Consider the following 14,293-nt stretch of genomic DNA (forward strand, 5'->3'; position numbering starts at 1 on the left):
ACACAAATCTCGCATTGTAGAAGAAATGGCTGTATTGTAGTGCCAGGGGGCTTGTGCCAAGAGAGCATGTGGATGTCGGAACCATAAATAACAGATACTCTGTATGCTGTGTGTATTACTATGCTTATGTTTGCCACTGGACAGTTTATATATCTGTTTTAGACACCCAAGACATACTGTAACTATAGTTAGCATGTTTTTTAAAATCAATTCAAAGAAACCTAAGCATTCACTGTATAAACATGTCACACATTTTAATTCATTCAGTGCTAGCTTGTCATAAGTGAAGCTATAAGCTGGTCCAGTGTGTCTGTAATAAGCCATAAAGAGTTTTCTCCTAGTCTTCAAAACAAGTTTCCCTTGTGCTTTCACAGTGCACGTGTCGGAAGGATATGGTGAAGATCTCGATGGATGTATTTGTGCGGTGCCTGCAGCCTGACCGCTATGACCAGTGGAAGCAGGGGAAGGATGTGACGGCGCTGGATCACCTGAAGCCCACTGACCTCACCAGCCCCGAGCTGGAACTGTGGTGGGAGAGACGGGCCATGTTGAAGGACAAGCTGCTGCGAAGGTAGTGGCCCATTGAAAAAGATGCCCCTTGCATGCCAACGCTAACATTACACAGACCTCTGGCACAAAGGCTACAAAAACAAAAGACTGTGTGGCTCTCTCATTACATTTCAAGCATTAGTTGTTATAAAAGTGCACATCCATGCCTATGTGGTTCTAATGAAGTTGACTGTATCACACAACTGTGCTCTGAAAGTTGCACAGTGAAACAGCCAGATTTGGTGCTTGTACAGATCATACCACGGGGCTTAAATTCCCGTGGACAAACCACCCATGAACCATTTTCTTCCATATGAAAAAAGCCATCCTGGAGTCAAAGAGAGGCCATTTTTGAGCTGCCCTCTGTTGTGTGCTGCCGTTGTGCATGTGTACATGCTATTGATGCTCCTGTCTACGTTTGGCACATTTCGGTGTCACAGTGATACACAGTGATTTTCATGATACAGTTTGCTGAATAGATCAACTACTTCCCTGTACGTTTCCTAGCTTTTTTATATAAACCAATGTTTTCCTGTACTTAACCACACTATTTAGAGTTTTTTTTAAGTCATACAGCAGCTGAAATGTCTTACTCCTAGTTCATCTTCAAAAGCTTGTAGAAAACACTCAACAGTGGAATAGCCCCACATGCAGCCTGCTGAATACAAACCATCAGGGTCTTGTAGGCAGGGCCTTCGTTTCAGACTTAGCTGTAGCACTTCCTTCTTTAGTTTTAATTCATCATATACAGAGTGTCCACTGTGTGGGCCATGTCCAGGGTGTTCACTGAATACATAATCTCATTAACCAAATGGCAGGTCTGAAAAGTAAGATGTATGTCGGCTACATGGCAGTCAGGGCATTCATATGATATGATCCACAGATGCCTGACCTTGGAGGTCTTACGAGGCCACGATTGGTCAGGGTGATATTTGGCCAGGACACCAAGGGAACAGCCCTGATGAGATCTTTAATGGCCACAGGATTAGGGCCTTGTTTGTATGTCTCATTCGAAGGATGGCCTTTTATAGTGATGAGGATAGAGTGACTCTGACTGCAGAGTGAGTTCCCCCTGCCGGCCCCACTAACACCTCTTCAAGCAGCAACCTTAGTTTTTCCCAGGTTTCCCATCTAGGTATTGACTGGGCTCACACCTGCTGAGCTTCACTGAGTAACCAGTTGTGAATTGCAGGTGATGGTCATTTTATGCATTTTGGTTTCACTGCTGCTGTTTGTAGGTGCCTTGCTCAAAGATGCAGTCCTTATGTTATTCCCATTTGATGAAAAAAGAAATTTTGTTTAAGGATTTACGTTTACCAGTGTAAGTGAAACAGAAGAATGAATGTGACAGTGAATTTCTCTAATGCAGTATCTACTGACGGCCTAGGTATTATCCTCAGTTAAGGACTTGTTCAAAGCAATTGAGCTGCAGTGACTGAACTCACTCCACGCAAAATAGCTTTTTCTGGGATTCAGTTGAAAAACCTAAATAAAAACAATGAAGCAGTAACTGGACTAGAAAATCAGTAAGATACCAGAATGAAAAGCTGCACGCTCCTTTTCACTCTGTTGTTTCTTGTCATTTGGTAACCATTACTGTTGCTGATTTTCAGCACACAATGTAGAAGGCACCTTTTACCTGTTTTTACTTAAAATGGATTCCTCTGCTTTGGTAGTTCTCATCACCTTTTCTTAATACCACATTAATACTGGAAAACCAGTACTATTGCCCTTTTTCATTCAAATGTGTCCTTCAGTTCCTGTCATCACATTTATGTGGGCTACAGCTACATATTTTTATCTACTGGCCTGATTCCTGTCTTCAAGGTGAGAATGAATTTACATGTAACTTGAGACATTACATGAGACTAGATTACTTGAGTGATTTAAAAATAAAAATATGCAGCATATGCTCAACAATAAGCCCAAAATATGACACAGAGTACATTGCAGGCAACTCCATTGAATAAATTGCAGGCTTAAATTCTGTAATCTGTAAAAAACCAAACTGATCAGGGAGCACGCCGGAGAATGAAGTGGCCGAAGCTACAGTGCTTATGTGGGTTAGGGTTAGGATTAGATTTTACTGCTTGACTTACTGCGAACTGGATCAAAAACAAACATGGAACAATACCATGTTATTTATAGAAATGTATAGAAAATAAATGTTAAGTAATATTTAGACAACTTTAAAGTAGAAACACAAATTTGTACCGAAAGGATTTCTCTGTTCCACTGGCTTTTCTCAGAAATAGTTTCAAAATCGTTTGAACTTCACTTTAAAACTAAGAACCTGCATTTTTATTTATTTATTGGTTTGTTGACTGTGGAGCGCTCTCGTCTTTAATTTACTGTAGCATAAGCCAGTGGTTTGAGAAATTAGAAATTTCCAAAGTTGCTTTTCTGTGAACAAAGCAGGGTGGGAGGCGCTGGGGTGAAGAGAACGACTGAAGTTTCTCCGCCATCTCAGTTTGCATAATGGGAATTGATCACGGCTGCAGCTAATTGGTCAACAGGAGCAAAAGCCAATACACACGACAGAGTCCTGGAATGCTCTAATTGGATTAGAAAATATTATGAATGACCTGCCAATAAAAGCAGGATTTTTCTTTATTCATTACTAACACGCAATTAGGAGAGAATTATATAGTGCACTGAAGCACAATAGTTGGGAGTAGTAAAAAAAAAAGATACTTGGGATCACCTGAGACAATGAATTTACCTTTTAAAGAAGGGCACTTTTTTATTCTCCAAATCAGGATTGTGATTTTATGTTCCATCCCTGCACTACATAAATATTTTTTTCCACCCATAGTTTTAATTTGTGTCTCCTGGATTGTTTTTCATGTTAATCCTTAATTAAGAAGTCCATTTGGTGCATTTGAGTTACCTGTGTTGTCTTCTGTCACTGGTTTTGGCAGCTAATAGCTATTGTGTATAGGACATTCCTATTAGCCTGGAAATATCTTTCATTATTGATTCTAGGGTAGCAGTACTTTTTTTGTACCATGGTGTTCAAAATCACAAGAGCTCTTACAAGTATGTTGTGCCATCTTAACATTAGTGATTTTAATTTTGCACTTAAATGAAATATACTAAGATTGTTTGCCTTTCTTTATTGCTTCCTTATATTATTTAGATATGAAATATCAATCCAACTCCAGTTCACCTTTGAAAGATTGAAGCGCTGTTCTAACTGTTTCTGTTGTCTGCACAGAACTTGCCTATATTACATATGTAAACTCCACTTGACTGTCTAAGAATTGTCTTGAGAGTGCCTCAGAAAGTAACTTCTGCAGTTTCTGGTTGATTTCAGCTCAGTGTGGTTAACCCTTTAAATCTTATGTATTGATCTAGATTTTGGAAGCCAATTTTTCATGAGGGGAAATTGAAAGGGAAAAGTTGTCAAGCCTTTATGAAGTATACAAGCCAGATATTAATATATGGAACTACAGCATATATTTGGTAGTTCAGGCTATCAACCTCAGTATCCGTAAAAGTAATTTATAAGTACTGTATATAATCTCTACTCATATTTAATCCACTAAAAGTGTACAGTGATTTAGGACACTGAGAAACTAGTATGTTTGTAATGGAATTGGTGGGAGTTTTCTCTCTCACCTGGCCTGAAAGAGTGCTCCCAATAGATTCCGAACGGCCAGAGTCCATTCTAACTCTCTTGTCAGAGGTTACACATGCACCCTAAATGGAATATGACAGGTGTTTGCTTATTGTTGGATTTTATCTGTTTGTTTGTTTCCTTTGCTGCTTCTATAGTGTTTACTAACCCTCATCATTTGGCATCAGGTGTTAACTATACCAGAATCTAAATCATTGTTATAAATTAGGAAGAGCTGTGTTCCTAGTACAGATCCATGTGGTACTCCACTACATACCTCGCCTCAGTATTGAGCATTTAACTTTCTTTTTAATGTCCATTAAGTTCAGATTTTCCTTTCAGATGTTAACATGAAATAACATTATATTGGGAACTTAATTAAAAGGCTCTAATATTCTGGAGAAATCATACAATTCGCTCTGTTTGGTTCCATTGTTGTTCAAAGACCTCTATCAAGTTAACTGAAATTCACCTCTACTAAATGCATGTTTGCTGTGCTCTAGAAATGTTACTAACTTTGCCTAGAAATATCAAAGATGGTCCACTCCTTTTTTACAGTAAGTTAGAATTACTGTAAAGTAAATGGGTGCTACCTTAGCAGTTTTCTCAGTAAGTGGATACTGCCACTTTATTGACAGACTGCTGTAATAGTTTTACTAATGGTCTAAGAAAAACATTTCATTTTCAAAGTACAATAGGAAGAATACAATCAAGTGCTGGACATGAAGTGCTTCTTGTATCTGTAACAACTCTTCCTCTTCTATGCTATTATTATTTTTGATGTAATACTTTGTGTTTGCTTAGCCTGAGGCAAGTTTTCTCTTCCTACATTGGTAAACACCTGAGTAAAATAATCATTAGATACATCAGCTATTTCCCTGTCATCACATAAAGGTTTCCTATGTGTATTTGAGACAACATCCTTTACCTTTCATTTGCATCATATTGTTGAAAATAAATGTTTATGAAATCTCAGTTGCAATACTTTTTTATCTCTTGGTGTTCCTAATATCCTGTTTCCTTAAGTTCAATCATAGCATTGTTTCAAAAAGATGTAAACCTTTGTTTTGGACAGTTTCAAAGTATGTTTCAAAGCACAGCATGTTCGGATCATAGTTCTCTAATGGTTTTCTGTCCTCTGTTGTGGGTTTGAGACATGATTATTCTGGGGGGTTTGTGTGTAGCTGGTGCCTGGTGTGTAACTCTGATCCCATGGCTGTGTTCCGCAGGGCGATGCGGAAGATGAAACAGGTTCGTAGGCTGAAGATGGAGGATATCAAGGCACTGGCTGAGGTGGGAGTAATGGTCGACCCGGTGGAGCACCAGCGCATGGTGGAAGCCAGAGAGGCAGAGAAGAAAGAAAAGGAAGCGGCGTCCGGCGACCAGGAAGAGCAAAAACATGTTCCCAGTTCAGGTAGCTGGGTGCTGATGGGGCATCTGGGCGTCTTCATGTAACACACTCAGCACATGGTGTTGGGCCCCTAAGTGCAACCTTTCCCATGTCATCTTGCAAGATTTGGACATGGTGTTTGTTGATTCTCTCACAAGAGAAAAGAATATTCTTCACTCACGAACTGATTATATATAGACAGTAAGTCGTAGAAAGATACTCAGATTATCAGAAGTGTCTATAAAATATTTTTTTTTCCATGATCAGTGCTGAGATGATCGCAGCCACCTGTGTCCTATATTATCCTATATTAGGATGTTTCCAAAATAACAAGGTGGACTGGGTACAGTACACATATACTGGAAGTTCGCCCAGCAGTTCTGCAAGTGAGCTGGACACTATAGTATTAACCAGGTCTTTGCTATGTCTGTCAAGCTGACTTGTACTTAGGCTAACCATAAGAAATGAAATCTGAGTACTGCCAGATTTCTCTACAATTCTTTTCATGTGTATATGTTACATTTTAAAAACAATTTTAACTTTTATCATTGATATGCCTATATTATTACCACCAACAGTTAAGTGTTTTTTCATGCTGGCAAAAGCCATTGACTGTCATGAATTATTCTCACGGTCCTCATATGCAAATGAGGAATGAGGTATTCTGACAGTATTCCCTTTACTCACGGCTAAGCTGCTGTTTTCCCAGTAAACCCTATTCGATAAAGAAAAGGCACAAGATGCTAACAGTCTTTACTGCTGTGGTAAAACAGCTTTACGTATGACCCTAGTTGTATTTAAATTTCTTCTGCTACTTGGGCAAATGCTTTTGTAAACTGGCATGGAAATTTATTGTTTTCAGTTCTCTACCACGCAAAGACCATATTTCGAACGTGTTGTAGGTGGGTTGACACAGCAGAAGTCCGGTCCTTAAAGAAGCCTTTAAACATGGCTTCTGTTCTCCAGTTCAGCCTGTATAATTTAATCAATCAGATCAGACAATGACATATAGCTGAAATATTTATGAATAGAAAGTGAACAAATTGAATCACCAGCTGATGATCAGCTCGTGAAGGAAACGCTGCTCTGTCACAAATGGAGCTCCCGTCTCTTCTTATTTCTCCAGCACCTCTAGACAAGAGCCAGGCGGGGCGGCAGCTGCCCGTGGCAGAGGGCGAGAAGGCGAAAAAGAAAAAGAAGAAGAAAGCCCTGGTGCAGGGGGGGGCGGCGGCGGCCTCGGAGGCTGCAGAGGCCGCTGGCTTGTCCCCAGCAGAGCCGGCGGTGCGCGTCCAGGAGGAGGGGGAGCAGAGCTTTGAGGCGCGTCCCATCATCCCCACCCTGTACGTCATGCCCAGTCCCAAGAAGGTCGTCTTCGACAAGGAGCGCATGTCCTGCCAGGAGGCCTTTGAGCAGTTTGCCAAGAGCAAGGCGGCCCATGCCTCTCCCATCAGGAGACAGGGCCACTGGGTGAAGGACGAGAGCAGTGATGCCGAAGAGCCCGGGGAGGGCAGAACCGAGAAGAGGGGCATCCAGGTTGGTCCTGTAAATGTACCTTCACTAAACACCCTGTTGTTGGTATTTTGCAACATGGATCTACTTTGTGGTCACTTACATCTTACTTTTCCTGTACGTGTTCCAAATTGTTGTCCTTATATTCCCTGTATATATTAATCTCATAAATAATTTTGTTAGTTGAGGAACCAGTCAGCTGTAGAACTGGGAGGAAATGGGGTTTTTCACAGAAGGGAGAAGATCCGCTGTCGAATTCCACTTACACAAGCTTTTCTATTTCAAAAAATTTAAAGCAAAGGCCATTATTTTGTTTTATTGTACTTGGCTACAGTGCTTCAAAATTGTAAAGTCTGCATCTGTAGTATTCTCTTTGAAGTCTTTTTGGAGCTATTTAATACTTGATCATTTTCGTGTGTTTTTTGTAGCTCCTTTCGCAGTGTATGTACAGTAGACAGTAGCTTCCACAGAGTTTGGAAACTACCTTGGTGGCAGAGAAGCCATTACTCTTCAATAAATCTTTAAGGAAAGAAAAATGTAAAACATTTGTAGTTGGTTCTGGGATGCTTTTACTTGAATATGCCTTTTGTTTTTGTCTACTGTACGAAGATGAGCCGATACCTAATGATTTATAGTTTCAAAGTAGGCCTTTATGCTGTGAAAAGAAAATAAAAAGTCATGGGATCCAATATCAGAAATGTAAAGGGAGGTGTTAGTGGTGTTATAACTTCCAAATATGACCTTTAAATTGTGTGTTGAAATGAAACAGAAAATGAGGAGGGTTTTGTTACAGCCGCAGGATGGGGCTTAGGAGTCCAAACAATACAGCAAAACACATCATCATAGCTAAAACTATAACCTCCCTAAAAACTCTCCTTAAGTGACAGACTTTATAAAGAGCAACTATACTCCCAAATGCAACTGTCACTTGTAGGTGTTCTCAGCTCATCTTGTGAATGACTTTAGGTACCTTTAGCCAAGTTCATAGTAAAAGCTAGTCTTAAAAGATCATGCGTGTTTATAACTACATATACAGTTCTCTGACAGTATTAATATGCTGTATGCTTGCAAATCCTTACCGGGGAATTTACTTCTCAACTTAAAACTTTCCCTCCTCAACAGACGTGAGCACTAGGCTGTAGAGAAGAGAGGCCAGTGAGTCTAGCTGGGAGGCTCATTCAGTTCACTCTTTACGCCAGGTGTGAAAACATTACTGGCTTGCATTTCATTCATGCAGTAACCATCCTCCAGAAGTAAAGTACGTGAACTGAATTTGCATAAGCTATGTGCTATGTACATTTTGTGGTTCCATTTCCATGCTTTATAATTACTCAACTGCACTGATTTATAATGTTCTTTTTATGGAACAGAATAATAGCTATAAATAGCTGTTCTCCCATATTCATTATATTCATTGCCCACAGGCTTAAGTGATGTCTTGCTGTTCAGAACTAATTAAGTCCCATTCAAATGTCAACCTACAGTAAGTTCAGAAATGTTGTAGCTCTTTGGTGTCTTGATGAGAAACCTGCCTCGGAAGTGGCTTTTAAATAACACTGGCCTCTGCATTATAAGCCTTTTTTTTGCCTGAGTTATTGTCAGGGTACTTCCCAGTTATTAAAAGCATTAACTTTTATACAGTTCCAGACAATAGCATTGGTATCCTGTATCTGAAACAGTTTTTTTCAGAAATAATTATCCTAGTTATAGGTGGTGTTTTGATATCAGTGATGGCTCTTCTGAAACCGAACACCTGTTCTTACTTGAAAGTGGTAGTTGAGGTGTTCCAGGGGAATTGGGAAGATATTTTGTTCCAGCACTTAGGTCTGCATCTTTGTAGCTATTTATACACAATAAAGACCATGAAAGGACACTGAAGCATAGCCTGCTGCTTGAGTGTGACTTTTCAGACTAATTTGCTACTGTAGAGAGTTGGAAGTATATATATCTGTGTAGATCAGTGCAAGTGGGCATCTGTATTGACCCTGTAAAAACCCCCTTGTACTTAACACTCCCAACTAGACTACACTACCTACTTGCCTTGAAATGGGCCACAGGCAAGAGCACAGTTAATAGCAGTCAGCATAGATGGAGCTTTGTTCAGGAAAAGAGGAAAGGATATGGTTACCACTGAAGCCCATTCTGCCCATCTTGTAGGTTTGGTTGTTAGCAGCACATTGGTTCAGTAAGAATGCCAAAATATTTGTCTATAACACCTCTGCATTTTATGCTGCATTTACACAAAAAATCATTTTTTTCTCAGTTCCCTAAATATGTGCAGTATTGTCCATGTTCAGAAAGAATAAAGTCTTGAAATCGGGTTTAACGGGAGATGAACACCATGTGAAAGGGTCTGCTTGCATGTCTTGTCATTGTTTCCGTTTTCATTGCTTGCTTTTATCCAAGGTAAGTTATTAGGGGTAGAATAAGAACAAGAGAACAAGCAGTTCATTTGTGTTAATCTCAGAATTAATTGCTACTTGTACAGGAGGGTGTGGTATTCATATTTTTTTTAACTCTCATCTTCTTCCATCCTTCCAAGTGTTTGGGATTGACAGCTGTCAGTCACTGTCTTACAACATAAGAACAACCTCAAATGTTTCAAAATATTCATTTGATATATGTGAAATATAAATAAAATTACTCTTCAGCAATTTAACATTTAGAAATAGCACCAATAAAGAAAACATCCCTCTCAATATCAGTCCACAGGAGCATCGAACATTTCACAAAGCGACCACAGCTGGGCTGTTCTTTTTAAAGATGTGCTTTATCTGTGCATATGAATACAACATTGAGACATTGAGAAAATCTAATCAAATCAGTCAGGGATTCTGGAAGTAAATTGGAATTGGGCTTTAAATACCAAAAACATTTTCATTTGGATTTGTAGTTTCTTTATTGGGGAAAAAAACTTGCGTTTTATCAAAAACTAATTCAAGTACACGTTATCTTTTGATCCTGTGGTCCCTATAAGATGTATTGCCAACATGCTTTGCTCTCATTTATTAGGTTTTTGCAGGGAATAGAGAAATAGGCCTTAGCAATTATCTATTTCTTTAAAGAGGAATAGGTCAGATTCACAGAAATGAACACAAATATTTCAGTGATTGTCATTTCTTGGCTTGTTCACATAATTCAATATGCTAAAGTAACTTTCCATGTTTTGAAGCAATATTTTTATCAGTTATGCAGCAATGAAAACAAGGCTCTTCGAGCATTCTGAATTGGAGGAGGATGTGGTGACGTGCAAGGAATTGTAATGGTGTTTAAGGTCTTAAGGTTATCTATACTGGCACAAAATGTCTTCATTTCTTTCTACTCTGGGTAAAGGATTATATTTCCCTTTCTAGTCAGTTGAACGGTATTTGTAAAACCGTGCTGCTTTGATTCCGTCTTCCAGCCCCCCCCGTCCTACTCCAAGCTGAAAATGAAGATGGAAGTGAAGAAAAGTCGCCGGCACCCTTTCAGCAAGCCGCCCATGCGCTCCCCACTGTCTGTGGTCAAACAGGAGGCCTCCAGTGATGAAGGTGAGAGCGTGGGGCGGGCGAGTCCACAGAAAGATCTCGTTTCAAACTGGCAAGAATTATGCATTAGTGTACATGCACCTATTTCAGATTTGTGACTCATGGTTTCACAGGAAGGTGTGTATGGGCTAGGGACCCACTGCTGAGCTGACAGTGTGCCAGTGGTCACACCTAAACACAGGATTGGGTGAGCTGCTGTTGCATTGTGTGACATTAAACCTACTTATAGACTGTCAGTTATCTGTGTTGACTAAGATTGTACAGTAATGTTGCAGCACTGTCTTCTTCTGCATTGTGGCTCGTCACTCTTACCTTGTTGCAGTAGCTCTGTTTATTGGATTAGCTTCTTCAAAACTGAACAGAGGCAGTATGTATTCTGATCTATCTGCTAGCCCGCTGCCTTAAGATGTAGCGTATGTCCAGGGATGTTTTCTAATTAGAGCCCCCATGCACAGAAAAACTAAAACCCTGCCTACAACACTGCAGAGAAAACACTGACAAAGCTGCAGGTCCGTCTCTTAGTGGCATCCCCTTCATTTCCACCTACTGCATGTTTATTTCCCTGATAGATAGATAATACTTTATTAATCCCGTAGGGAAATTGATGAATTGATGTCCTAGGATAAAATAAAAACAAATCATGGAGATGCAGTTTAAAATCTAAATCAGTCAAACCTTAAACATTAGTAGCTCAAGATGGGCTTACGTTGGTTTCATCCTACTCAGAGGTTTTATTTTTTTTGTTTCAGTTGTCGTTTTTGAATTATTTAAACTGTCTGGCAATAATTAGCACAGACAGTTGTCTAACCACATCTGACGATGATCTTTTCCGGTTGCTCTAACAGCAAAGCAACATAACCGTGTCAATACAGGGCGAGGCATTTTAAAGCCTGTTTCCAGAGGGCGCACTATCGGAAATTAGCTGAAACGATTAGCAGGCTGACTGAGGGGTGGGGGGGAGTGGGGCTGTGGGCGTTGGAGACAGGCTGTCACTGTGGCCTGAGCAAAAGCTCCCTTGTGGATTTACTCCAACAGACACTTATTGATTCAGGGATCATGACTTTCCAATTACCAATTTCAAAGGCACTTTCAGCCGGCTGCATGGAAGTTGTCAGGCCTGTCCTTCTAGAGGCTCAGCGCCTCATCTCGGAGAGTGATGGGTGTAAGTACACGGCCTTAACAAAGCGCAGGCACACCGAACACACAACACGGCGTCCTCTAACATTATATAGCACCCAGGGCCAGAGGCCCCTACATGTTTTACAGGTACATTTTTAATTAGAGACCAATTAAAACCTAAAAAACACAAGCTATGTGACCTTTTCTGCACATAATTTGTCAGCTGGGTATTTGCAGTCTGAGGTGGGAAGAAAACTGTGCAGCTCATTCCTTTCCTGAGCTGCAAACCGGTGGTTCTCGGTTTTCCTTACACTGCTGCAAGACCCCTGTGTCCTATCCTGTAAAGCTGCAGCTTCTTCAGAATCAAATGAAAAGTGAACTAGAGGACAAAAGTGAAAAAATACACGGAAGTGCTTTCTAAACTGTGAACAGGGTGCATTTCCTTACTCAAGGTGATGTAAAAGCCTTTAACAAGATACCCATTTTTTATGGTAATACCAATCTTTCAAGAAAACTAGTAGAGACCACCAAGAATTAGTGGACGGCTCACGGTTTTGATTGAATTAATATCTATGGGAGTTGTAATTGAAGGGGGCTTTCAGTAAGGATATGTGGCTGTTAAGCAGAGATTCAGCAACTCCTTGACAAAGGTTACAGGAGTATTAACTACATCATATGGCAGCAGTGATACAGAGAACTGTACACATGTATGTTCATCAATTTTATTTACAGAAATTTCTGTAATTTTACTTGATGGTGGAGTGACAACACTGAGACCATGCAGAGCAAGTCCCAGACATAAAGGATCCTTTGCTCATCATGTTTTCCTTCCTCCAGTTACTGATCCATTTATTTGTGCCATTATCAATCTAGGTCTATTTCCTACGCTCATAAAACATTCATCTCCCTGGAATCCCTGTCTATATACGGCTTCCCACAGGTGACAGAGCTGTCAGACTTACAGCTGCAATTGAGAAGGGGGGGACCACTGCACTGCAGAAATAGAACTTGATTTCAAGGTATAATTTCCTACAATGCTGCGCAGTCAATAAACTTGAATGTAAGAGATGGTGAGGCGATTTAATTCGTGTTGAACTTCCTGAAGGGTATTGACAAAGTCAGCCGCAAGGGACTGCTTCAGACACTGAAGAAATGATGACCAATAGTCACGAGCAGGTGCATTATGGACTGAAATAAGATGTTGCTACAGTACGAAGTATGGTGAGGGTCTCAGAAAACCATTGTATGGTAATGCATTGAAGTCGTTAATGGTAGTGGAGAGATTTGTTTAAAACAGAAAAACACTATTCATTCTAGTGCATAACAGATTTATTAATTGTGATATGTAATTATAAATTAAGATCGCTGCACTGCAGTTCAATTGTTTGAGTGGATTTCATGAGAAATACACTTGTATTTCGACATAATGCCCCTCATTTGAGAGTGCATGTCGGTGCATAGACTCTATCATGTAGACCTACTCTGCTGGGCCCCTGAGCAAGGCCCCTTAACCCCAGCTGCTCCAGGGGCACTGTACAATGGCTGCCCCTGTGCTCTGACCCCAGGCTTCTCTCCCTGTCTGTGTGTCTGTGTCTCATGGAGACCAAGCTGGTGTATGAGAAAAGATTAATTCCTAATGCAAGAAATTGTATAGGGCTAATAAAGTGATGTTATGTTAATTTCTAATTTGTCTGCATTTCATTAATGATTGTTTGAAAAGTGACAATTAAATTTTTCTTTAATTTGAAAATGTTTTAACGTTAACTGTAGTGGACTAAATTATATACTATAGTAGTTAAACTGGTAGTGGTGCTTTAATGCTTTATAAACCATCTGGGATAATCCAAGATCTTTGCATGACTGAGTTCATTTAATTGGTAGTTTTCATGTTAGGTTCAGCTTAATCAGCAGTTCCCAACCTCTTTCCTAGGGATGCACCTGCAGGTTTTTGTTCCAGCAAAGTTCTTTACTTAATTAAAACCTTAATTGAACTAACAAGTGATTTGATCAGAGCTTTTGCAAGTTTTCCTTTTAATCAGAAGTGAAGTTGGAGATCTTGAGTTTCAGATTGCATTAGTTAAAAGTCAACTTCTGATATGTTCAGGAACAGCAAAGGGCTCAAATTAATCCCTTTTTAGGGCACGCCCTGTACTGGGAATAGGTAGGAAACAAATCTTGTTGCAAATTGTGCAAATGTCAGAGATAAATATTTCTCAGCTTGTCAGCTTGAGTGCAGTGAATGTTGTCCACCAATTCTCAAATGACAGTTTTTTTGCCCAGATATGAATCCAGAGAGCAGAGAATTTACCTTTTGCAGGTAAATTCAACATTTACAGTGCCTTAGCAGTGAAAACTAAAAGTTTATAGTTTGTGATTTAATATGTAAAGAATAATAAAATGAGCACTGTATGTAATTCAAAGTACTGTAAAAACTGTAATGAAATGGTAGTCAAATTTATGTTTTTTGAAGTGCATCAGCCTTAGACTTGCTTATTTATTGTGGATTTTGTTGCTTATGAACTGTAGTAAATTACTCAATGTCACATTTTAAGGTCTGGTACGAAATGTGCTCTAGCATAC

At 39.8% G+C, this 14,293-nt stretch overlaps 1 protein-coding gene across 3 annotated transcripts in view; it reads left to right on the forward strand.

Moving 5' to 3' along the window:
• Positions 1-14,293, forward strand: part of kdm4b (lysine (K)-specific demethylase 4B) — a 125,814-nt gene that overhangs the window by 82,908 nt on the left and 28,613 nt on the right. For all 3 annotated transcript variants that reach the window (XM_088622450.1, XM_088622451.1, XM_088622452.1), the window contains exons 9-12: positions 375-571; positions 5,398-5,582; positions 6,685-7,091; positions 10,471-10,597. In XM_088622450.1, coding sequence (XP_088478576.1) covers positions 375-571; positions 5,398-5,582; positions 6,685-7,091; positions 10,471-10,597 — 916 coding nt within the window. The remainder of the gene's footprint in view (positions 1-374; positions 572-5,397; positions 5,583-6,684; positions 7,092-10,470; positions 10,598-14,293) is intronic.

Source organism: Lepisosteus platostomus, chromosome 27 (genome assembly GCF_059453375.1).
Source record: "Lepisosteus platostomus isolate fLepPlt1 chromosome 27, fLepPlt1.hap1, whole genome shotgun sequence".
Taxonomy (NCBI): domain Eukaryota; kingdom Metazoa; phylum Chordata; class Actinopteri; order Semionotiformes; family Lepisosteidae; genus Lepisosteus; species Lepisosteus platostomus.